Source organism: Lepisosteus platostomus, chromosome 19 (assembly GCF_059453375.1).
Source record: "Lepisosteus platostomus isolate fLepPlt1 chromosome 19, fLepPlt1.hap1, whole genome shotgun sequence".
NCBI classification, from domain to species: Eukaryota; Metazoa; Chordata; class Actinopteri; order Semionotiformes; family Lepisosteidae; genus Lepisosteus; species Lepisosteus platostomus.
The window spans coordinates 15,231,804-15,257,309 of NC_142629.1; the positions used below are offsets into that span (position 1 = coordinate 15,231,804).

At 43.1% G+C, this 25,506-nt stretch overlaps 1 protein-coding gene across 13 annotated transcripts in view; it reads left to right on the forward strand.

The window, feature by feature from the left end:
* The window catches only part of mpripa (myosin phosphatase Rho interacting protein a), a 169,783-nt gene that overhangs the window by 125,726 nt on the left and 18,551 nt on the right, over window positions 1–25,506 (forward strand). For 8 of the 13 annotated variants that reach the window (XM_088612185.1, XM_088612184.1, XM_088612187.1 and 5 more), the window contains 11 exons: window positions 518–728; window positions 4,682–5,201; window positions 14,143–14,287; window positions 15,310–15,426; window positions 17,682–17,738; window positions 17,826–17,894; window positions 18,359–18,448; window positions 20,532–20,641; window positions 21,913–21,951; window positions 24,053–24,689; window positions 25,112–25,228. In XM_088612185.1, coding sequence (XP_088468311.1) covers window positions 518–728; window positions 4,682–5,201; window positions 14,143–14,287; window positions 15,310–15,426; window positions 17,682–17,738; window positions 17,826–17,894; window positions 18,359–18,448; window positions 20,532–20,641; window positions 21,913–21,951; window positions 24,053–24,689; window positions 25,112–25,228 — 2,112 coding nt within the window. Of the gene's footprint in view, window positions 1–517; window positions 729–4,681; window positions 5,202–14,142; window positions 14,288–15,309; window positions 15,427–17,681; window positions 17,739–17,825; window positions 17,895–18,358; window positions 18,449–20,531; window positions 20,642–21,912; window positions 21,952–24,052; window positions 24,690–25,111; window positions 25,229–25,506 lie in introns of those variants that run through there. The other 5 variants (XM_088612186.1, XM_088612197.1, XM_088612188.1 and 2 more) reach the window with 4 other exon arrangements.

A 25,506-nucleotide genomic window follows, 5' to 3' on the forward strand; every position in this document is an offset into this window, starting at 1 on the left:
GTGAGTCTTTGTGCTGTAAAAAGTTTGGAAAAGAATCCTCTGTGATGAACCCAAACCAGGTTACCTTCTGCTTATTCTGTAAGGAGGGCACATATCGACATGGACAGGACCCTAATCAGGCCTGATGTATTCAGTACAGAGTGGCCAAAAGAAACTTTTAAAAACAACACGATTTTTTGTTTAAATGCTGAAATGATGTCTCCTTCTTCCCAGTGTAGTAGCAACTGTTGTCTTACTGTAAGGTAAAATCCCTCTTCACAAGCCTGATTAAGAGCCCTGTGTCAGATGGTGAATCAGTCGAATTACCATTAGTGTTCTTAGCGGGATTGCAGCACATACACACAGCTTTACAGGGGATCAGAGCGACACCTGAGGAGGAGCAAGAAGCTGTTTGTTTGTGCAGCTTAGAGGGTGCTTTGCCCACAACCCAATAGGATTGCTTAGCCTGTCTGTCTGGCCCCCCAGATTCCCAAAAGTCCATGTGCTGAGCGGTTTCCCACTTCTCATCCCCTCACAGGAGCCCGGGCCGGCCAAGGTGGCGGTGACCAGCAGCAGCGCCATTCCCAGCATCCCCTCCGTGGAGAAGGTGCCGGCCAGCAAGTCCACCCTCTGGCAGGAGGAGAGAAGGGGCGACATGAGGGTCATCCCCTGCAGCCGCAGTGCCTCCTGCCTCAGCCAGCTGAGCCAGGCCTGCCCCTCCCAGAGCATTTCAGCCGCGGCCAGAGAAGGTAAGAGGCGTCAAGACCGCCGAATGGCATTGAGCCTCGCACTGTTCCGATCCGACTCGACTCGCTCAAATTCCACCAGCAGCAGAACTGAGCCCCTGACAAGGAAGAGTATCAGCTTATTCCAACTATCCGGAAATCTAGAATCCCAGTATGGAATAATATCTTCTTGTTCTCGGAAAAACAGAAATACAAATAATAAAAAGAACCATTGTCTTGAATCTTAAAAGGAGGCTGACGCACACAGGGAAGGCAGGAAAGTGCTTCACATGCTTTGTGAATGAGTTTTGTTTTCAAACTGGGTCGCTATGCGTCGTGCCGATATTTTCTTTTTTTAAATAAGACGCGACGGGTGCGTTAAATGAGAAAATATACACTCCTTAAAAAAGAAAAACCCGCTGAAGATTATAGTCATTTTGTAGCTGAAGTTACTGGCAAGTTGGAATTTATCCTGGGTTTCTGTCGTGTTAAAAAACTCACTCCGGATGGGACACTAGCACAAAAAACGGGTGTCGGGTTTCTTGCTAATTCTTTGTGGGCCGCTTCGTTCGCATCCAGTTCTAAACGAAATGTTTAACTTCTGAAAGAAGTTTTCTTTTTGGCAAAATTTGGCGTCTAAAACTGGGCAGTCTTAGCTGACCCTGTGACTGCTTTGTGGTGCCTTCATGCTCAATTTAAAAAAAAAACCCAACATCCTTATTGTGCAGAACGGTCTAGACTTGTTGTTCAGCCTGGTGGTGCTAATGAGGACATGACACAGTCAGGTTCATATCCCAGTTGTGTCCCAGGCGATAATACAAGGCTTGCAAGTCTTGTTGAGTTGTTTATGTTGAGCTTTCTTTGTTCCAAGCCATAGTGATTGGGGAAAACCAGATGGCTGACAGGTGCTTCAGAAGTCACAGTTTTAACTTTTTTCACAAGTGGAAAAAACAATAACGTTGTGGTACTACATGGAATTCATTGTGCTTAAAGGGGGGTGGCAGCTATAATTGAAAACCATCCAACTGTCTTGAGAGTCCTTCAAGCCTTTGCATTTAGGAAGCTTTTCACTGGCACAAACGTTTGAATGTTTTTTTAAGTGCCGTATTTGCTAGTGATTTTTAAGCGATTCAAGGATTCAGAACCATATTCCTTCTGAAAGAAATACATTCCATTGCTAATTTTCTCATTATCTAAAAGTAATTGTAAAAGATGTATGGTAGCAGTACAAACTGGAAATAAAGGAAAGGAAAAAAAATCTGCAGTTTAAAAAGTTTGGAATATAATTACCTGAAATTGCAGTTACAGTGCATGGAACTGTAGATGATCCTGAGCACATCTTTTAGCTTATGTTACCTTGCTTTCTTTTAAGTACAGGTGATTCTTGGATCAATTAACTACTATCTATCAAATGGATAAGATGGGCCATATGGCCTCCTTTGGTTCTTATTTTTTTATGCTCCTACATTTTAATTAAGTCAATTAAATAAAGTTAATGCAATAAAAAGAAATTACCCATGTCACTGGGTAATAGAAAAAACAGCTACTGTATCTGCAGCTGTAATTGAACACATTGTCGCTGTACAGTAGTTGTCATTTTAGCATATGTTACTGAAGTAGCTGTAATTATAATGGTAGTTAAACTTGACCCAAAGTCTGTAGCAACAGGACTGAAGGCTTAGGCAGGGTCACAGCTAGTCGATTGAAATAACACACAGCTTCAATCATGATTCTGGCTGAACAGAGAACTGCTAATCAGTTGTGAAGGTGGCTAATGCTCACACCTGTCTGCTATTAGCTAGAAAACAGGCAGCTCTGCTTTCTCAAACCCAGGATAAAACACCTGCTCAAGGCTTTAGGACTCCAGGATAATCCCAATTAGACTCTTAGATTTGGAGCTCAGCGGGATCTTAAAACACCTATTGTCTTTAAATCCGTGTCCAAAAGTTTTCATCATAGGATTCTTCTTTTTTTTCTTTTAAATAAGGAGCCCCTGCATGAAACTAAGATGTCAATATACGGTAGTAATTTCTGTCGGTTTATAGGCACAGCAACAGAGAAATCATCCGTTGTCTTGCAGCTTTTATAAATGACTGGAGATGATTTTCTGTTTTTATGAAAGAAGTGGTGATTACAACAAAAGGAATGGGTCTTTTCTCCCAGCATGTTTTACAAAATGGTTAAGTGCATTGTGTCCTGTTGTCTTTCCATTTTATCTGCATCCTGCATAGTCTTTAAGGGAAAATGGTAGATAAATAAGAGAGACATATGAGGAATGTTAATAACAGTATTACACATGGCCTATCCTAAACCAGATTTAATGAGGCTCCTTCTTAGGCATAGATTTTTTTTCAGGCGAGTTCTACATGTCCTGAATTAATCAGGTTCAAGTGGAGAGCTGCATCAGCATGTGCTACAGTAAGTTATGATGAATTGGCGCTGAACAGTAAAAAATGCGATGATTCTGAAGAACATCTGCACAACCAAAAGTTTAGTTGTTTATCATGGCATTTTATACAGTATATTGCTTCATTAAGTCACATCGGCAAAGATTTTGTCTGAAATAGTAGTTATGATGGGCGGCATTATGGCACAGTGGTTAAACATTGCTACCTTACATGGCTGGTGCCCTGGGTTCAGTTCCTGGGGTGCTAACGTGTGGAGTTTGTATGTTCTTCCCTTGTTTATGGGGGTTTCCTCTGGGTGCTCCGGTTTTTTCCCCACAGTCTAAACACATACTGGTAGGTTAATTGGTTTCTGATGTGTGTATCTGCATGTCCGTGTTTGTGTCTTTGTGTGTCCTGCAATAGACTGCTGTCCCATCCAGAGTGTATTCCCGCCTTGTTCCTGATGAGGCAGATGGATAGCTGTAATTTTTAAATAAGGAAATCACCTACCACAAAATAGAGCTCCATGAGGTCAGTTCAAGGTATTCAGCGTATCCACTTCTGTCATCATTCAGCAGTAAACCAGTGGTTATCCAGGGCTTTTGGTGTGATGTAAATTGCTAAACACCTCTTTCATGATAAAATATAAACTATATTCTAAAGGACAGATAACGGAAGAAATTGCCCATCTAAGTGATTCAACGTTGAGGCACGATTTTCCTACAAAAAAATCCTGGGAACTGTTTTTATGTAGCCATCTTTCATTTTTATACTCACAACAGCTGAGGTTCAAAAAGTAATTTACTGTTTGACTTCTATAGGATACTTTACTGTATGCAGCAATGCCCAGCAGAGTATCACACATTAATTCCTGTAAGATTATTTGGAATTAAATTTATATTTACTTTGTCTTCTGGAGTGCGAGACCTTGTTTTAATGTTACAAACTTCCTCAGAAGGCCTGTTCCTTTCTACTCTCCAGGTTCTAAGATACTCTCAATTATTCTGACCTGTTTTATAAATGAAGAAAAGACTGTGATTGAATAAAAGATCTAAAATGTTCAGAGCCGTGACCTTGCGGGATGTTATTTCCTGTTGAAAAGGGAAAGTTTCCCATGATGAGATTAGCTGGAGTCAGGTGTGTTTGACCTGAAGGATCACCTCAGTGACAGGGGGCCTTTTAAATCCCTGATTAATGGTGTTTGCATTCGCCTCCAGGATTCTTTGAAGGTCTATAGAACGGGGGTCAGTGACAATAACAGCCTGTCAGGCGAAACGGTGTCATTGAAGTTTACTTTCTTCTGCAGCAGTTTCGTTTCTGAAACACATCGCCGAACTGGCGGTTTGGAATCTGAAATCCGCTGTTGGGTACATCGGCGGTGTACGTTCACACACTTGGTTTTCTAGAGTAATGTCTCACACACGTTCTCTGCTGCTGTACTTCTGGTGTCTGGGACAGCTGAGGTTAGGGAGGCGATGGTGGACAGAGGGCGGGGTGGAAGTGAAGGCTCTTTCAGATAGAATAGGCGCTTTCCAACCGGTCACCCGTTCTCACCTCGGCCCGCTCCTCTTTTCTCCCTCTGCCCCGAAGCGGACCGAGGCGCGGCGCCCAGCGGGCGGAAGGCACGTGTGGAAAGTGGTTACTTCTCCCTGGAGAAGCCCAAGCCGGAGAAGACCCAGCCCCCTCAGCAGCTGCCCCTGGCGGCCCCCACCAGCCCCGGCGGCCCCCACAGGTATAGTTCCGCAGACGCGGACCCCCTGGCCACGCCCCCCTGCCGCTCTCCGGAGTGCAGCGACCCTCTCCTCTCCCCAGGTCCCCTCTACTCCAACGGCTCCTCCACCATCAGCTCCTCCCAAAGCTCCCTAGACTCGGAGGCCAGCAGCACCACGCAGACCAGCGGGGCCAGCTGGGAGGGGCGAGGCAGGGGGGAGCCGGCGGGGCGGCCGGGCCGAGGCGGCCGGGAGTACGCCTGCCTGGCCGACGTGCCCAAAGCCAGGAGGATCAGCCACCGCGAGGCCTTCCGCGTGGAGAAGAAGCGGCTGGAGCAGAGGTCCCGAACCCGCAGCCCCGGCCGCGAGGAGGTGGTCCGGCTGTTCGGCCAGGAGCGAAGGTGCGACCGCGTCTCCAGTTCGAGGGGGGTGTCATATTTACACGATTTAAAGGGGAACTGCGACGCCGTTTTTAGACTTCGGGGTTAGAAAGAATCGGCACCGACGAGTGCATTTCAAACGGCAGGAGAAGTCAAATGTGCGCCATAACTTTCCATCGCGGAAATAGCCGCAATTTCCAGGTACTGTGGGCAAGACGCCATATTTCTGTCGTTGTCCGTGATTCGGAATGAGCCAACAAAACTTCCAGTGACGTGCCGCGGCCCCTATCAGATTGTAAAGCCAGCAGGCTTGTGAATATTTTAATCCCGTAGAAATGTTGCTCTTGATTTCAAGACGGTCTTGCCGACGAATACAACTTGCTTGTTAACTCTGCATGCAGATCACATTGGAACCTTTCTGCGGTACGGTACAGCCTGTACTTATTCGCTCGTACGTCACATTATATTAGTCATTACAGTGACTAGTGAGCAGGAAGGGCCGCATCACGTCACAGTAATTTCACAAGGTTTACGATTTTGTGCTTAATTCAAAATTTGTGAGATTTTTTGCCTAGCACGTCAGTGAATTTATTTTGTTACCGAGATTTAATAACCAGTCTGAGAAATTGGGACTGCAGTTCCCCTTTCACCTGATTCATTTATAATTGTTGAAAAGAACTACATAAGAACACATAAGCTGTATAGTTGTTATTGATTTTTGTTTTAAACAAATTAGTTCTTTAAGAGCTAAAAATAACATGTCCTCCTCATTTGAGGTCAAGGTGCCGCTGATGCAGAGCCTTGTTTAGTAGAGGGTTTCAGTTCAGTTAAACTATGACAAAACTCAGTGTGAAAATGTTTTGACTACCAAACATTCATGCTCTTGTGCTCTGTGCAGAGTCTGTCTTTTAGGCACTGAAGTTCATCTCTAGTGCAAGTGCCACATTTTGGAATTTGTTCAATTTTATTGATTTAGAAAATCTGTTCATGTCTTATGCTCACAAACTTTTCAGGACTTGCTGTACTCCTTTTTTTTCCTGTTTTTTTTCCGTTGTGATCAACAGCAAAACCCGTAGTCGCAAGCACTGCTTTATTCTGCCTTCAAGGACTATTTCACTTTACGTAAACCAGGCTTTTGTCTGTGCTTGTGTTACACTGCTCAAATCATTTGGCAGATATTGGGCAATACAAAGCAAAACATCCAAACTAAGATACATGGTATTTAGCTTTTGCTGGAAACAGTATTGCGCATGTATTTCAGAACTTATGTAGTACTGCAAAGGAAGGTACAGTACTTAATGATAATGCGCAAGTGACTCCCTTGAGTTTATTTTTATTTTAAAATGACCAAGGCCTTTCCTTTCCCTGTGGCACCATAAGGTGATATTTTATGCATAAGTTAACAACTGTCAGCTGCATTACCAATTATTATTTTATTTAGTTCTTGCCCTGCCTGGCCAGTGGAGGCAGTGTTAAGTTAGGCATTCTTCAGTTTGCTGGTATCTGTGGTTACCTGTTATAGTTGCTCATTAGAAAAATCTAGCCAGTACTTGGTGCTGTGTTAAAAAAGTCTCTTTGACGAGCTGAAACCTATTTTAGTTTAGAAGCTATCACCCACTTCGAAATCTCCTGCAGTCCCACAGCAAATCCACTCTTATGCACAAAATTAATTTCCGTGTTTTTTTTTGTCCAAACCACATTTTTCAATTACAATCTGTAATACCGTGGAAGGATTATCAGTGCTTTTGAAAAGGACTTGCTTGCTGTTGTGTTTGTGAGGTAGCAATGCCTAGCCGTAAAATCTTATTTTTCGAAAGGCCCAGCTGGTAAAGAATCATTCGTTTCTGTTTTCAAGGATCAGTTGCCTAAGCCTTCATGTGCTTTCATTAGAAATCTGTACTATGACACCAGCTGTCTTGCAGTTCCTTCTTGTTTAGTAGTGTTGATTTAAGAAAAAAAAAGTTTTCAGTCTTTCAAAACCCAGAATAATATGCATCTCTTTGTTTTGTTGCCCTAATTATTGAGTGGCGTTGCTCCTTGAATTAGTTAAAAGTTGTCGAGTTTCCAGAACCATTATACAAGACGGCAACAGGATTGTTTTTAACTGTGTATAAATTCAAAATGTCTGAAACCAAGCATGGGTCAGATCAGAGCTCAAAACCACTTGTGGTTTTAGAAATCTAAAAGACCACTTCCCCACCCTGTTGTATTCTGCATTTTGACCTGCCTGATATGCAGGTCCATATTTTCTGCCATTATTAAACAAGCCATTTCACCCATGTGAGTTGTAGGCAGACATCTTTCCCCACACTTTTCAGGCCAGAGCAAGCGTCTGCAGATTAGTGCCTCTAGCACTGCTGGACAAACCAGGCTGCAGGAGCTAATCTGAAAATGGGTTCAGGCAGGGCTGTCAGTGTCTAACAGAGATTAGCTACGTTCTCATCAAAGGGCAGGATAGCCCTGAGACCACGGTCATTCCCTCACGTGTACAAACAGTTGCCCAGAACAAGCCCAATGCTGGTTACCCAGTGTCTCTAGTTTCCATGGTGACAGGCCCTGTTCCCTACTGTTATTTTACCCAAGAGCCAGCATTCCTTTAGCACGCCGTCTCAAGCATGAAAAAAAATCCTGTTGTTACCCGTTCCGGTGGCTAATTGACATTCTGGTTCCTGGCCACGTACGGCACTTTTTTCTTCCTGGGTGAAGATACAGTAGTAAACACTGTCTGTCTTCTGAGACCTTCTCTTATCCTGCTAGAGGATTAATCCTGACCCCTTCTGTCCTGTTCTGTAGACCTCTTCTTCTGATGTTTATTGAAGGACGGAAAAAGATTGGAATTTCACAATTATATCATGTTGTCCACATTTTTGGCTTTAAGGAGCTATTCCAAAACAATTGGCACAAATCACATTTATGTCCTTTCAGAGATTTCTTATTTTTTCAGTTTGGAAAGGAAATCTAGGGTTTGATTGTCTTATTGGAAATGCAGCTGCAGTCAACCCGACTGGTTCTGGAATTCTTTCTTGTGAAACTTATGTTCTGAAAAAGGTTTGGGTGAGTCTGCAATGTTGTCTTGAGATTTCTCTTAAATATACTGGTATGAGTATATCAGTCTGGCACAAAATAGAAAAGTTATTTCTCCAAGAGCAAAGGTATCTCGTTTGAATGCACTATTATCTTGGTGCTAATAAGCTTCCGTTCTTTCAGCAAGCAGTGAAAAAAGAGCCAGTTAGGATTTTAGGATTCGTTCTTTTAGAAGCTGTTATCGGTAGTGTGTTCCACAAAATGACTGTCACGGGTTTTAAGCGTGGTTTTAGCCCAGTGGGGGCTGTGATTTTAAAACTGTAGCTCGGACCTTGAGAGAACCTGGAATTAAGGCTATATTGAGACTGATAGTAGTTTTTATCTCAGGACGTTCGTTCAAAAGAGCAGGCAGGATCACGGCTTTGGCTGTTTGAGATCGAGTGGAACTGTCTGATCGTGTGAACTGTTTTTCACAAGATTTCTGGTTTACGCATTTAGTTCATACACTCAGGGTTTTTACTACAGAAGCTGGTTCTGTGAGTCCATGTCATTAAGTTAATTATGAAGAGAGAAAGATGTGTGTTCATTGTACATCATCACTCTCTCCTCACCGGCTGTCAGAGAGGATATTTTGTCCACTTACCAAAGCCTTATTCTGTCATCTCGAAATACATGTTCCATTTCAAAGTTTATAAAAGTCCATATCTTATCATAAATTCTTTAACTATGACACTCCTGGTGTGAGTGCTTGCTATGAAATTGTTACAGGGAAAGGAACATACCTCTTTTGCCATTTATAGTTGTTTTTCTTCCTTGGCCTTGTGTGCTTAAATACTTTATGCTGTGACTAGTGCCCATGGACTTGGACATCTCTTATTATTTTATTTAAAAGATCTTGGTAAAATGGAACCTAAGGAGCACAGGGATATACTGTATGATAGTATCAAAGTCAGAAAACAGAATAAAAACAACTCCATTTACAGAAGTTTAAAATATCCTGTGAAACAAAATGGTGTAATGGTCTTGTGATTCAAGATTGAGCAAACTACAGTAAAATGTATCCTTCACATTGAATGTAGGAAAAGAGAAAATAGCTGTCTTTTTGCTGAAAATAGCTGTCTTTGTAGTGTATTTGTACTGTATTGTAACCCTGCTGGCAAAGTATTATTCTTTCTAAACTAAATTGTTCCCGCTGTGATGCTCAGTGTTAGGGATCAATAGGTACAATGAGCAGAGACGAGATTAATAGTAAGTAAGATGTAGAGAAGAGAAATTGCGCCCATTCCTGAATAAATTGTGAATGTTTTTTTTGCTGAAGGGTTTCTTTCCTCATTAGTATGGAGTTCGGGTGTTTTCAAAGACAACTTGAGGCTTTATTGCCGCGTGTGATGGTATCTGATTGGCATGAAAGCAAGGGGCTAATAGCTCTTTGAACTCGCTGCTATTTCTTTCGAGGAATCAGTCAGGCTCTTCCTTCCTTACGTAGATAAAAAAGAAACAGAAGACATCTTATTTACTGAAGGGATGTTCTTCTTTCCTTTTCTTGATTCCTTATTGTATCTCTTTATTGTTATACTTCGGCGGAGCAATTACAGATTGGATTTGAAAGTCCAGCGCAGGGCACACACAGACACAAACACACGGTCTCTCACCAGGGCCAATTTTCCCAGAATCCAATTAACTTATTGTAACTTAACGTATGTTTTTGGACTGTGGGAGGAAATGGGAGCACCCAGAGGAAAGCCACGGGAACACAGGGGGAACATACAAACTCCACACAGACAGCACCCCAGGAATTGAACCCAGGGCCCCATTGCTAAGATTGCATCTTAGTTTCAGGTTAAGTACCTTGTAGATCAGTAATATTTACTATAAGTAAACTAGTTATTTGAAGCTGAACACTTGTGTGACATTTTGGTATCTTAAAGCTCAGTGATGAAAAATGAAGATATTACACTTAGGGTTTAAAATATGATGTGACAAAAACGTGGTCTAATAGAACTATAACTGAATAGCTTCCAGACTATTCAGGTCATTTTAGAACAAACTGTTCTAAATAGTAAATAATAACATAAAAGGTTTAGATGTAAGAATCTTATTTTAAACCCGCAGTAGAGGTGTATGGCTGAGTTTCCGATATGTTGCTGACCATAGATCCCTTCTTTGTGCCCATGGATATCATCACTGAATGTAGTTAACAGCTAAGGTGTCTTTTCAATGTGCCAAATTCCTCACCTTCCGGAGGGCTGTGGATAAACCGTTCTCTAGTGGTCATGCACTGCTGAAGACACACATGTATGTGCAGGTGTTGGTGTTACAGCCATATAGACCTACAGTACAGTGGCACTTCCTCAAACCACAGTAGCCCTGTATACTGTACTGTATCTCCTGTAGGACAGCCATTGAAAACCGTCCTTCCTTTGTCCCCATCTAGTGGCAGTAAGAGTGGGGTGCATCAAAGCAGCAGGGTAACAGAACATAGCTTTGAGAAGGGTATTCTAAGCAGAACCTGAACCCTTTGAAGGTGCCTGTGTTGAAACTGCATTTGACATAACAGTCTCTTGACAAAAATGCCTTTCTCTGCGCAGCTCATTTACAGGACCTTTCAAAATGCTCGTTTAAAGGTTTCTCTCATTCGATTTTAAGGAACATGTGCAACTTTTTAATTTCCGTGAAAAAAAAAGTAACTTTTTTTTTCCCCGTAACTAAGACATTCATGTGATGAACAGGAGCGTTTGTAAAGGTTTAGAAAATCAGGTTGCAGTTATTAGTGGTGTTGATGGCCCAGGAGGTCTCGATCGCTTCCCTATGATGTTAACCACAGTCACTGTGCTGTCGTTCAGATGAAACATTAAGCGGAGGTCCTGACTACTTGCCCATTCAAGATTGCGTGGCACTGTCCAGAAGTGTCCGGGGGTTTTACCCCCCCAGTGTCCACTCCGCACTTGCCAAGAATTCCCCCTTAAGTGACTTGGTGAACCGGTTTCTCACGTCTCCACCTGTCCAGCCGTGTAGTGGGGCTGTTGGCATGTGCGTCACCCGGCGGGAGAGGAAGTGAGGACAGCCAAATGTTAGGACAGCTCTTCTCCTTTCATGTCGAACTCATTTTAAAAGTGGGTCCTTCCCAGCGGGCGCAGTGTGTCTTCTCTCCCTTTGGCTTTCTCGGCTTCCGCCCTACAGCTTGGTCTCTCTGTTGTTTTGTTTTTGTTTTTTCCAGGAGCTGCGCTGCCTTCCCACTCTGCGCTCTCCGGCTGTTGGCGCTGCGCCCCGCTTGCTTCCATTCCATCTCGAATCTGTGCCCCTGTGCTGAGCCCAGGGGCCACGAGGGGCCCCACACTCCTCTCATTGACCAGCCCCAAACTCTCTGCTGCTGCCGCCCCACCGCCGCTCGATGCCTTTCCTCCTCTTCGTTCGATTTTTATTTCTCAGAATCGTTTCTCTGCGTGGTCTCCAGTCCACCTGCTGTGAACAATGTTGTCTTTTGCTCCCCTTTCTCTGCCCTCCCATCTTATTTTTCCATTCTGAGCGCACTCAAACTCCTGACTCATCGTTGTTTGGGAGCTGCACGGAACTTATTTGGATTCGAAACCATTTACCTACTGTATGCCTCCCTTTCCACCAAAAAAACCCCCAACAAATCACTGCACTTCATCAATGATTGTTCAAGCACATCCCCTTCCTTTTCCTAACCTGAATGAGCTGGTGATTAACACTTTTCAAGGGCTTGGATCTGTGAGGCAGTTATTTCTCAAGTTTTTCGGTTCTGAAGGAACTTCAGCAGGTATTCCTCAACTGTAGTTTCTAGTCCGTGCAAACTCTTAATTCGATAATTGGCTCACTTAACTAATTAACTGGGTTTATTTATCCTAAAACTTGTTATTTGAGATGTTAGTAATTGCAAATGCTCATTGAACACTCACTCATCCTACATTAAGATGCCCTAGTTAATGAAGGATGCAGTGTGTCTGCTTGGTCGTAATTTTGTTTCTGTACAGATGTTTGACAGGTACTGTACTTACAGATGTGTCTTGAGACAGAAGGCTGAATTAGGGAGAGCCTACAACCTTTGTGAGTCTTAGGCTGTTCAAAGGAAAGTGTCTGAAGAACACAAACAATAGTAAAATATGCTTAGTGGGAAACTAATGTTAAATTTAGGCTGGTGGTATGCTTTCTGTCACTGAAATGATGCTTATTGTTTAATGAGTGAGTAGATCCATTGGCAACCTGGTCTCATGACATGAGACTTTGCCAGTCATATGTGTGGAAATTCAAGACTCGCATACAGAAATGTTTAACTGTATTCTTTTACAATGAGCCTAGACCCTATGCAAATGGTGTGAGTGTATAGTCAATGTAGGAATGTAGCAGTTTGACCCAGTACCGAAGAAGACTACGCTCATGTTTGATTAAAGCACTGAATTTAATGTACTCATATTTGCTTTAAACTTTAAAGAACAGGTAAAAACCCCAAGTTAGTTTAAAGTTTTTTTTTACCACAAACCCCGAAAGAGCAAAAGGAGATTGGATTGTTGTTTTTTTGTACTGTTAAATAAGTTTTCGGACTATGAGTTATACCACAACCAGAGTGCACAAGTTGAATCACAGGGCACAATCCACTTTTATCCAACGCGTTATAGGAATGTGGAACAAGCTACACTGACATGTTCTTCAAGTAGATACTCTGACTTCTTTAAAGAACCAGCTGGATGACATCCTCTGATTAATTAGCGGATAACAGGCTGGACTGAATCGTCTCATTTGGGACTCACCATTCTTATGTTGTTAAGTACCTGGCAGTGTAGTGCTAACTACTGTATCATGCTTATTGCTCAGCAAGAACACAGATTAGAGCAGGGTTCCCAAATGCAGTCCGTTAGATCTCTTACTTGTTCAACCTCAACAATCTAATTTAAATCATTATTTGCTGATTTGGAGATGTTGCTGCTGATGGAAAGAGACCTACAGTAAGAAACCCCCAAGAAGGGAGTTGGGTTAATGGATGCTTTGAGTCGAGGTTCTGAGTCCTGATCCTGGAGGACACCTTTGGCTCCTGGATTTTGCTCCAACCAGGCCCTTTATCATCAGTGCTCATTGGTGTCTGTTAACTGATCTCCTTGCAGGTTTTTTCTGCACTCAGGCCTTGGTTTAAAAATATATTGGTTAAAATGCATTATTTCCAACAACGTCAGCACAAAGACTATCATGCAGTCACTCCACACCCTGAAAATTAAGCTGTTGCTTGCTTTTCTTGCCTGAACAGTTCTTCACAGGTGACCAATTGATTATGAACGGACAGAGGGTAGGAATTACACTGTATCAGTCAACAGCCACTCTCACAGTCTTTCCCAAACAATTTTGACTTCTGCTTCAGTCCGACCCCTCAATGAGTGTAGCCCTAAAACTCGCTAACTAGAGCGTTCATATTGATTTGGATTCTCATTCAACATTAAAAGAACTGGAAGCAAATAGAAACAAAGACCTCAAATAGAAAATTGAAATACATTACCCTGTGATGAAGAAGCGGACCGGAGCAAAAAGCAAAAGAAGCAGTGTTATGTCAGAACCAGGACAGAGATCCACTGTACTGGGGTATTCTTGAAACAAAGGCTTGGAGGAGCAGGAGAAAGAGCTTAAACAAGCCAGCAAATCAGCTACTTGTAGCAATTAGCACTGAGGATTAATTAAAACCAGCAGACAGAGCGGTACTCGAGGAACAGAAAAGAGAAATACTGGTTTGGAAAGTTCAACCACTGTAACGTTTCATGACCTATATATTTTGGCTGGAGTGAAAATATTGAAAGTCTCATTACCCAAGGCAGTGTCTTGTGCGATCCGTACTGAGAATCCCATCTGTAGGAAATGGGCAGCAGGTGTTATGAGCATGTGTTTTCCTGCCGCTGTGTGCCGCGCTGATGGTGCAACTCTGGTCTCCACACAGGCGGTCCCAGGTGATCGACAGGTTCGAGACACTGGAGGCAGAGAATGCGGAGCGCATGGAGACCAGCTCCTCCTCGGAACTCCTCTCATCAGCCAGCGCCCCTCGGCAAAGCCGCAGCGAGAGGCGGCCCTGCCCCAGGAAACAGGTACCGCCAGCGTGTGTCTTTTTACATTGCAGAGCCCTGGGCTTATGTTCTGGAAGAACCACTAGTGTGCACCTGGGCATCCGCTCCCGTGTGTCTCTTTACACTGCAGAGCCCTGGGTTTATGTAGTGGAAGAACCACTAGTGTGCACCTGGGCATCAGCTCCCGTGTGTCTCTTTACACTGCAGAGCTCTGGGCTAATGAACTGGAAGAACCACTAGTGTGCACCTGGGCATCAACTCCCATGTGACTCTGTACACTGCAGAGCCCTGGGCTAATGAACTGGAAGAACATGCGGTATAGTGAGTCACAACACCCAGCAGTCAGAAAGTAACAAACACAACTGCACATGCATCAGGCCAGGTTTAAGGCAGGTATTTCCTACCACTGTTGTGAAAGTACTGCAGAAATATCCACAGCACTTCTGGGAGAGTTGGCGAAGGGAGCTCTGCCCATGATGTATCTGATTGTGTAGTTTTTTTGTTACCTGTTGCCGTGGTATTTTTACATAAATGCAAAACTCCACCACGGACAACTTTCTCCAACAAAACAGGAACTTGTCCTGTAGCAGAACACTGATCTGGTTTATGAGAACTTGTTGTTGTTTTTTCTTTTGACAAAGTGATATAGGTGCATGAAGTGGAAGTTGTCCATTTGGTTGCGTTTAACGTTGTGCTTGGCAATCTGATTCTGCTTGTAACAGAAGCAGTATCAGTATTGTAGTGGATGGCCGTGAATGTTACTGCCACCTAGCCTGACATCACTTCTCCAGAGGGGCTGGAGTGCCCTCTGCTGGGCTGAAGTAATGATAATGCCAGATACGCACCTTGCAAGCACAACAGTCCCAACTGTAAAGCAATGACATGCAGCCTTGCAACACTGGGAACCAGATTTCAAGTTTCAGGGGTCTGGATCTTTTTGCTGTAAAAGTCATGCAGTGAGCTCAACTGGCCTTCATTGCAGTAACCTTCCTTTTTTTCTGGGATGTCCTGATGCAGTCCTGTGTCCCCTGGCTGTTTTTCAGGAATTTTCACTGGACGCGCCGAAGGAAAGATCCATTCCTGATGTGTCCACCTCTGCCATCTCCCCCTACCGCCGAGCTAAGTCCTTGGACAGGAGAGCGACTGAGTCCAACATGACAGTAAGACATCGGCAGGATACAAAAATACAGGCTGAGCAACTGAACACGGGGAACACAGGCCGGCCCTTGACATACCTAATACAGCTGGTTCTAGTGCTCAGATCAGTGGAAAACTGACGGGCAGCTTGAACTGATACCAGACAGACGATAATAGGTTAACCCACAGGCTAATGCTTTGACTTAAACATTTAGTAGACACTGTAGATCTTATTATAGTCAGGGCAAAAGAGGTGGACTTGTAAAAGTCTAACATTGTTTCATCCTACAGTATCATACATTGATATTTCTTGAAATTGTGTTTGTTATAGAGGTAGACACTTTTGTTCATGTATAATGGCTTCATAATCCCTTCATAATGGCTACGCAAGACATTGTAATCATATGAAGGGGGAACATGCTATTTGTTGTAGCACCACGTCATACCAAATACTATACATTGCGTTACTAAAAGCTTTATAAAGCATGTATATGATTATAATGTCTTGTGTATGAGTTCTTAAGGGATTATGAAGCCATTATGCAGCTACATTCAAATCAAGCTTTACTAGATGTTTTTACAGTATGAAGGGAACAAGCAAGGATTCTCAGCATATCATTGCTGTGAGGATTAAGTAAGGTTCTGTCATTTCCTGCTGTGTTCGACAATGTTGCTCAATGTCTCAACCAAAATTTCGAGATGATGATGATTATTAGTAGTAATATCCTTTGCAATAATGGACTGCTGTCTTTTTTTAGATTTGGGTTATTCACTGTTTTTGTTTATTACCACGGGCAGTGCCTCCCGTGCAGTCACATGGTTTAATCTTCCTAGTTGCATGGGGCCTTTATAGCCCAGGGAAACTGTATCCTGGAGGATTGCACTCTCCTGGGAAGTTGAGTTCCCATCCCTGGCTGTTATTAAAGTTTAAGGAGCCCCCTCACACCACGTGAACTGCAGCTGTCAGAATTGCCCTGGGCTATAAATAGAGTGAGGAGACATTTAAGCCACTGGGGGCTGTGTTGTGAGAGAAAAAGGGGGAGACGGTGTCTTTCTAGTCAGTGTAACCAATGAAGCTGAACAGAACCAAGGTAGGCCTCTTGGCTCAGTCCTGCACGTTTGCGGTAATTGGTTGTGCTCCTCTTGCTCCTGTATCTTGGTAGAGTTCCAGGGCAGTAACAACCAAGCGGAGCAGAAGAGAGAATAAATGCTTTCCTATTTATACAGAGCGCCGGCATTCATTCAAACTGTAGGCTGAAGCGACTGCAGACCAAAATCTTTTTTATGCGCAACCACAGCAAGCAGCACGTGGAGCTTTGTATTTGTGGGTCATTTGCAGTTAGTCTGTTTCTGTCTTGTCCTTTGAGCTGAGAGGGACCAGAAAAAAAGGTTCTCGGAGGATAAATGCTATAGTTAACGATCAAATAGCTCAAAACCCTGTTGTTAAGCAAGTTCAGTCTGCTGAATGTTTCTAATTGTTGTAGAGACTGTCGGTTTGAGTGTGAAAGCAGTGAACAGGAATGATTTTGCAAGGCGTTTTCAATCAAGGATGTCAATGCTGTGTATAAGAGTATCTTACAGCACAGGACAAAGTAAATGACCCATCACAGAATGCGTTCCAACTCATTTTTGTGTACTCATTTTTGGAGCTCGTGCGACCACTTCTCTTAAAGTAGGAATATATGCCATTCTCTGCAGCTGTGATTTCACCATTATAAATCTGAAAAAAGGCTGCTAAGTTTAATTCACATCAAAGTTAAATATCCAGAAAAATAACAGAGATTGATTATACTGTGTGTTTGGTTCCTATCTTACTGTGTTGGCACTGGTTGCCCTACAGGGCAGTGTGGAGTTGGTTATACTTAAGATATGGTGAAAAAAAATACAACTTTAGTGATTTCAAAGGATAAACTGTTCTGTTAGTAAGCCCATATTTAACTACTCAATCTACTGAATGGTGATGAATTTTATATGCAGAAATTTCTATTTTGAAATATACGGTCACTGTTGGAAATGGCTGTTAATTCTGAACTATTAGTATCTGGCTTCTCAAAGAGTTGCTGAGGAACGTCAGGGAGCCTGACTCTCTTGTTTTTAAGACCTTGACTTACTCTGAGGATCATGGGGCATAGAAATGGCCAAGGTAAAGACAATGTAGTGTTAAAGATCTATAATTGACTGCTGGTGAAATTGTGTGATAACAGTAATCTGAAGGGTGTCATGTTTTTGTGGGCAATTGAAGCATTTTTTAATAGTTTCTTGTTGTTGCTTTTTTCAGCCTGACTTATTGAATTTCAAGAAAGGATGGATGACCAAATTGTATGAAGATGGGCTGGTAAGTGCAAGCTAATCTTAAAAATGTGGAAGAGACTTGGATTAGTTACAGTATTGTCCTGACTCTGAGCCATTGTCTTATTTCTAGTGGAAGAAGCACTGGTTTGTCCTAACAGATCAGAGTTTGAGGTACTACAGGGACTCAGTTGCTGAGGAGGTAGGTCAGGTTTTATCATATGGTTTGAACAGACGGGCTTTTAGGTGCTGAGATTTACAATTTACAATCAAGTTTCTTCAGTGTTGAGGAATCACACTCAGTTTATAGAAAAAAAAGTATGTATCGAAATGAGTGATTAAGGACAGAAGATAAAACAACAGCAATGCGATATCTTTTTTTCCAAAGAATAAATCGTTTTTTTTTTTTACTATGGGGTAAATGAGTAAGAAGCATAAATTAGTTGCTTCTACTCTAACTTCTCTTTCAGATAATTATACAATTATACTTGAAACTTAGATAGTGTTACCAGTTTCTCTTAGTTCATGTCATCTTAGAATATGCTATAAATTCGAGAAGAAGCAGGAGGTCATTTTATTTCAAAGCACATTTAAGAAGTGAAGATGGCGTAAAGTGGACATTATGCAGATGTGCCCCTTACGTTTTGTCTCTATTGATGACTCTAGGCGGCAGATCTAGATGGAGAGATAGACCTTGCCACTTGCTTTGATGTCACAGAATTCGCAGTGCAGAGAAACTATGGATTTCAAATTCATGTAAGTGGAATGTGCATGAAAAATGACTTTATAGTGTGGGAAAAAAATATGCTTACTGAGCACTGGAGGTGTACATTGTGTCACACGCTGTGCTGCAGTTCTGTATAATGTATAATGCAGTGTTATCTAAATGTTAATAGCCTTCAGTAGCAAAGACAAACCCTGCTGCTTTGCAATGTGACAAATGAAGAATCAGTGCAACACCAGGCACAAAACAGCAGAGCACAAACACGCCAGTATCTGGCATGGTTTTACCGCAGGTCAGTCAATTCAAGAAGAGCTCTCGAGTTGTAGCAGAGCCTTTAACATTCACAAACTAGTTTTCAGACTTTAAGTATGCCTTTCAACATGATTGGTCCGTTTTTTTACTAATTATAATTGTCAGATGTTGCCTGGCTGTTACGCTGTTGCTCAGTTTTCTTAATAACGAGGAAATCCTTGCAGTTCCTCGGCATCACATTTTAGTCTATTCATGAAGAAAAGTAATTAACTGGCGATTCACTTCAGAAATGAATGGAACGATTCTCTGTTTAATGAAAAGCAAAAACAAAGCATTAGTGAGTGAGAACTGGCAAAGATTGTATGTGAATTTTCTGTACATGCTTGTAAACTGCTAACATTTTTAAAGAAAATTGGCCTTGGCACCAGAATAAAGATTCATCTGACTTCTAATGTCATTGTGTGTCACTTCACTGGAGCTAATTCAGTTCTGCCTCACCGACTGTCTGCCCTCAGACTGGTGAGAATCTCCCGTGGAGACCTCCTGACTTCATTCACATTAAAAATAAACCTTGTTTACTTAAATCTGCAACAGAAAACTAATAAAGGGGGCAACCATAACCTGAAACGTAGCCATTAGTCATTGAAAGGCGACGTTAACCCAGGACATTCTGTTTAACTTAACCATTTTTGGATCTGAATTTTTTTTTTAACTTCAGTACTTAGGTTTCTGGAAGACTCCAAAATTAGTAATATCACTTTAACTAAGGGCAGCACAATAGTGCAGTAGTTAGCATTGCTTCTCAGAAAGCTGGACCCTGGGTTTGTTTCCTGGAGTGCTATCTGCGTGGAGTTTGTATGTTTATGTGGGTTTCCTCCAGGTGCTCCGGTTTCCTCCCACAGTCCAAAGACATACTTGTAGGATAATTGGCTTCTGGGAAAAGTGGCCCTGGTGTGTATCGGTGTGTACTCTCCTTCCATCCTGGCTGTATCCTGCTTTCTGCCTGTTGCTTGCTGGGATAGGCTCCAGCTCCCCCATGGCCCTGTATTACAAAAAAGTGGTTAGAAAATGATTAGTGATTAACAATAATGTTGTTTCTTTACCAGCTGTTAGCCCCTAGAGCTGGTGTAAAAATAGAACTGGACACCTTCTCCTTCCCTTAGCTAATAATAATGTACCTGTACATGAGTTTAACATCAGGAAATTAATAATGTGTGTATTTAATCGCCTCAATGCTACAGCCTGTGCAGAACAAAAACAGTGTCAAATCTGACAGGTTTTTTTCCCTATATATTTGTGTTTTTTGGTCATAATCTCATTTCCACTTCCTGGAAAACAATGGTGGTCCTCTATTTTAGAAACTTTTAATAATGGATTTCAGATCCACTTAGAGGATTCTCAATTGAGAATTCTCAATTATTCATAAATAATTATATGTTACTGGGCATAGCATAAAAATTCAAATTTATAACGTGTTTGTTGACGGGAAATACGAGTGACATTGATACCGGGATAAAATCGAGTAGCGTTCCTGAAGCTGCATCATGGCGGGTTGTAGCATCAAGTGGTGCGTTTAAAACACTGCAAAACTGAGCTCAGAATATAGCGGATTCGGTAATATTAACAAATCCTTCACCTCAGAAGAGCAAATCTCACTACCTTCTCAGATGAATCTCTACAGAGCAAGGGAGAACGTCCTTTCCCCCCCCCCACTCATTTTCCAGTTCCGGAAAATTCTCTCTTCTCATTGCAGGAATTTACCTGGGACGTGAAGGTATTGTCCGATATATGGAAAGTCCTTTTTTTTCGCCGCTTTGACCACAGACGTACCGCTCTTTGCCAATGCTGTGTTTCCTCTGACAGACGAAAGAAGGCGCCTTCACGCTGTCCGCCATGACCTCCGGGATTCGGCGCAATTGGATCCAGGCCATCATGAAGAACGTGCGTCCCACGACAGCTCCTGATGTCACCAGGTGAGACAAGTAAGGCATTCAGGCAATGCTGAAGACCGAGCTTAAAACAGAGGAGGCAGAAACACAGCGGTGTTTGGTAGCTTTGTCTTGCAAATGGAGGGTCTGACACAGGACTATCCCACTGTGTAACTTTTCCAATCTACGTGACTATTGGTTCTTTGTCAAGACAGATATTCAACAACGGTCTTCAAAGGTAAGCATTTGTCACGGTTTTAAAAGCAGAGCAGGAAATGAAATGCAGAATTTGTTTGGCTAAGAGCGCATCAGGTTTTTGTTCGGTAAACTGGCGGCCAATGAAATGACGCAGCATGAAGAGGACAAGAACGTTGCTAGACAAGAAAATCTTCCAGATGTACTATCTTAATTATGCTAAAGAAGGCAACATTTGTGATTAATGACAGCATCGTTTAGATTCCTGAAGGTCTTACGGTCAGCAGTCTTCAGTAAAGTGTTGATTGATGGATAAAGTTAGTTCAAATACATCCCATCCAAATAAATCTTGCTGTCTAATACAGACTGTTGTTACTGTTTCCTGGCAAAAAATCATTGTTGTCTGGGATCAACATTGTTTCAAGTATGGAGAGAAAAAACTATTGCAACTATTGCCTTTCAATAGGTGTAGTAATATATCTGAGTCGGTCAGCTTTGGCTTTTGGAAGTTTGATGTTTTTTCTTATGATTAAGAGTGGCGGGTGTCTGGAACGTGATTCCCAACCCTGTAGCTAAGAACCAAAAACTCGGCTTCTTCAGAAGCAACAGGACAAACCTTTTTCCTCTCAATGTGTAGTCGGGCTTAAGGACAGGCAGACTGTCCCAAATCCCAATCCTGTTGAAACCTGATGGGACCAGTGGGACAGTACATTTCAGTTCCCACACTCACAGTAACCCCTCATTACAAATTGATCTGAAGATCCCACTACAAGATACAGATGACATCCTGTTTTCAAGCAGTTCTTTCTGCACTCAAAGGAGCGACATTTCAGCTTTTTAACTTGAGTTCTCACCAGTTGTGAGACTTCAATTGAAAGAATTGAGAAGTGCCAGCTGGCTTGTTTAGTTTGATTTGAAAACTTTATCATTCAAATAGACTATTTAATTGGTAAAAGGGTTACTGTTTTAAGGTACTGTCTACATCACGTTCTCCAGTCTCGTCCTGCTATTTGTTGTGTCCTTCCGTATTCTGTGTTGTATCTGTTACAATGATACGCTTTGGCTGCATTGTTTTCTCAACCTCTGTCCTACTGTTTCTCTTGGCTTCCATGCTGTCCCAGGAAAAACTTCTCTTTGAAACTGTCCGTTCTCAAATCCAGGTTGGAAAGCTTCTTTCTGTCCTTTGTGATTGTCCAGCTTCTGTATCTGTCTGTCGTGCGTGTGTAAACAAATGACACTTGATATTCTTTCATTTCATCATATGTAGTCAGGCATTGCTAGTGTACTGTAATATTTGTTTACTTTTTTTCTCATTTATGTTCATTCTTTTACAAAGTGGCAAAAGAACAGATCTCTTACTTGGGAGAAAAAAAAGGCAAAAATGTTTTCTGTGTGAGAATTCCAGATTAATCTCAGTATTTGGCAGATATTAGCTTTACCTACAAATGCAGCTGCTCAATTTTAAACCCTGCCCAAAACCTGAAACAAGTCTTGAAGTGTAATAAAGACACATACTGTAGTTAAAATGAGTTGACATAAGCCTATGTTTCTAATGCCCATCTTCACAGTGGAGCATCTTTTTAAAACCACCATCTTCACAAATGGTGATGTATGCTACAAATCAATTTATTGGTTAAGAAAAAAATGAGAATCTTATTTCTGATCAAGGTGTTGCATTACATCAAAGTAAGAGTCTTGATACAAGTGGCTATCAATGGAAGTATAAGGGTGCTGGCTAAAAATAATGTTAGATATTTTTATTGTAAGGTGAGGCAGTTTGTAACCTTTCTGCCTCTGTAAGTGATACCTTCATGGAGCATTTTATGTAGCGATGTTGAGTTTCTCTGGAAAAAGACTGATGGTCAATCACGCGGTTTATCATTAGAATAGTTTAAACTGCATCATGTCGAGTTATGTAATTCAATTGGCGTTTGCCCCTCTTTTTCCACGTTTCGGAGGGCCTACGAACACCAAAATCCGGCCCTGTCGGATGGGTATAACAAAAATAAATGTGGATAGTAGTTTTCCTCATAAATACCACTTGAACAACACAGGTTTGGCCTAGAAAGGCTGGTCGTTGGATTTTTGTCCAGGACCACTGAAAAACCAACCTTTACAACTTTATAATGAAAAGAAAAATGAGCGCATTGACAAAAAACATTTGAAAATAATTGAAAAATAATTGAACAAAACATTAAAATACCTCTAGGAAACTAACCTTGTAAGAATCGCATCTCATGGTTTAAAATACTTTGTTTTCTCAGTAGGCGGTACAAACGCAAGCGAACTATGGGATAAACGGTTTATAAACACAGGCCCAAATGTTTTTTAGGCAGTGGAAAGGAAAAACCCCTCATGGGTTTTTTTCCTCTCGAGGTTGAAGAGCTCATGGGAGCCATCCATCACTCTGTTTGTTTAACACACAGATATACTGTACCGGTATGCGGTTTCCCTCCTGCCGGCTCGGAGTGATGAAATGTCTGATATTTCTGGTGCTTCCCTCCCACAGACACCTCTCAGACACCTTACTTTTTCTGGCTTCACCCCCCCCACCAGACCGATCGAAATAGACCCTTTCGTCAGCCGTTTTTTTTAAGCGTCTCTTCCCCCAACAGTCGATTATTAATAACGCGCTGTGGACACATTCCCCTGCCCCTCAGGAAAACACACGCAGAACCACAGCCTGAAGGGTATTTATCATTGTCTTCCACTCGTCTTCTTGCTATGTTTTGAAATGAAATGACATTAGTTAATATAAGGGAGATGCTCATGAATGGACTTTTAACCAGTATATCGAGGCCGTTTTATAAGAGGGCTAGATAGGTGTGTAAAAAAAGTAGTCTTTCCGTGTTTGTTTAGAGATATTGCTTCAAGAAGAGTAATGTCCATTTAGGGAAAGACTGTTATGCTGCGTGGTTAACGTTCAGTTTTTAAAAGGGACTGTTGAAAACATATTAAGCGCTTTGACCTTTAAAGGGCTATATAAAATATAGTTTATCATTATATCTTGTATGACCGACGTAAAATGAGTTTTGCAGCGGCACTGGCCTGCCTGCTTTTATCATTGCCTGCACTGTAGAGTTTACTTGTGAATGGCAAACCTTCTCTTCTTTAAGTCCGAATCTTGGTTAGAACCCCATCAATACCTTTGAGTAAGGTATACTCCCTTTTCAAATGTCAGGACGGTGTCCCGTCGGGAGATGTCGTTTGTATTCCGGCGGGTGAGCCGAGTGGATCTGACAGGGCCGCTGTTTCCCCCAGCTCGCTGCCCGAGGAGAAAGCCAAGGCGGCGGCCGAGATCCAGCAGGGCCCGGCCGGCCCCGAGGCGGACGGGAGCGGCGCGGAGCAGCGCCGAAGCCGGGTCCGGGAGCGCCGGCGAGAGGGGCGCTCCAAGACCTTCGACTGGGCCGAGTTCCGCCCCGCGCAGGACAAGGTGGACGAGCCAGCGGACACCACCACCACCACCACCACCACCACCTCCCCCTCCAGCGCCACAACCACTACCTCCCCTTCCTCCCCCTCCCGCTCCCCCTCCTCCGCGTCCTCTCCCAGCTCCTCCTCCGGCGCGGCCCTCGGGGACCCGGGTGAGGCGGCCGAGCTGGAGAGGGAGCGGGCGCGCCGGCGGGAGGAGAGGAGGCGGCGCTTCGAGGCGGCGGACGGGGGGCTGGAAGAGGGCAGTCGCATGGAGGTGGACCAGTCGCCCGCCTCGCCGCCCACCCCCCCGGGCCCCGACGCCAAGCCCCCCAACGTCCAGGTAGAGATCGAGCAGCGCTGGCACCAGGTGGAGACCACCCCGCTGCGGGAGAAGAAGCAGGTGCCCATCGCCACCCTGCACACCTGCGAACCCGGGGCCGACCGCCTGCCCCCTCAGGAGCTCGCGGCTCTGCTGGATAAAGAGGTGGGTGACACTGACGTTGACCCCCGAATGCAAAAATACAATTTGTCTAATTCCCGATTTGTCAATTTCGCCTAATTTAAATGAATTTTTCTTATTTAAAATAATGGTAAATGCTATAGTCGTGCTCCGCCGTCACGCGGAAGTTTGACCCTACTTACACCCTATAGACGCAAATGCTGGGACGACACGAAATACCTTCGATACGTCATCTTGTCACATGTCGAAAACAAAAGCACAGTTTCCACAGACACGTATACATAAAAACACATGAAACACCTCAAAATACATGAAATAGTAGTAAGCATCAGTGACAGTCCTACAAATGTTTGTGGTGTTGGAGCCCTTTGAAAGCACCCAGGTGACGAGCATGAATGTCCCGAGCGGTGGAGTGGCATGATGTCAAGGGTGGTGTTCTTGTGCAGCTGGAGCAGACGCAGAAGGTGCTGGCCAAGCTGCAGGACCAGAACAGCCTGCTTCAGGAACAGCTCAAGGAGGCCCGGGGAAGAGAGCAGAGTGCGCGGGAGGGCTATGTGCTGCAGGTACACAGTCTGATTCACAGAGAGCACCTCAACACTGTCGTGTAGAAAACCGGGGGTGGGGGGGGGTGGGGCAAAGACACAACGAGATGGAGACGGCACTCTAGATCTCTCTCCTCCTGATCTTCAGTCTCAAAGCTTTAGATTCGGATGTCAATTGTTTTCAATATTAATTAGCTGCAAATCTAAAAACACCAACTTCTTTTAATTATGTACTTTTACGGGATCTCTTTTTTTCGTTTTGTAAGTTGGCATTCACTCATCTCCACAGTAGGAGAACT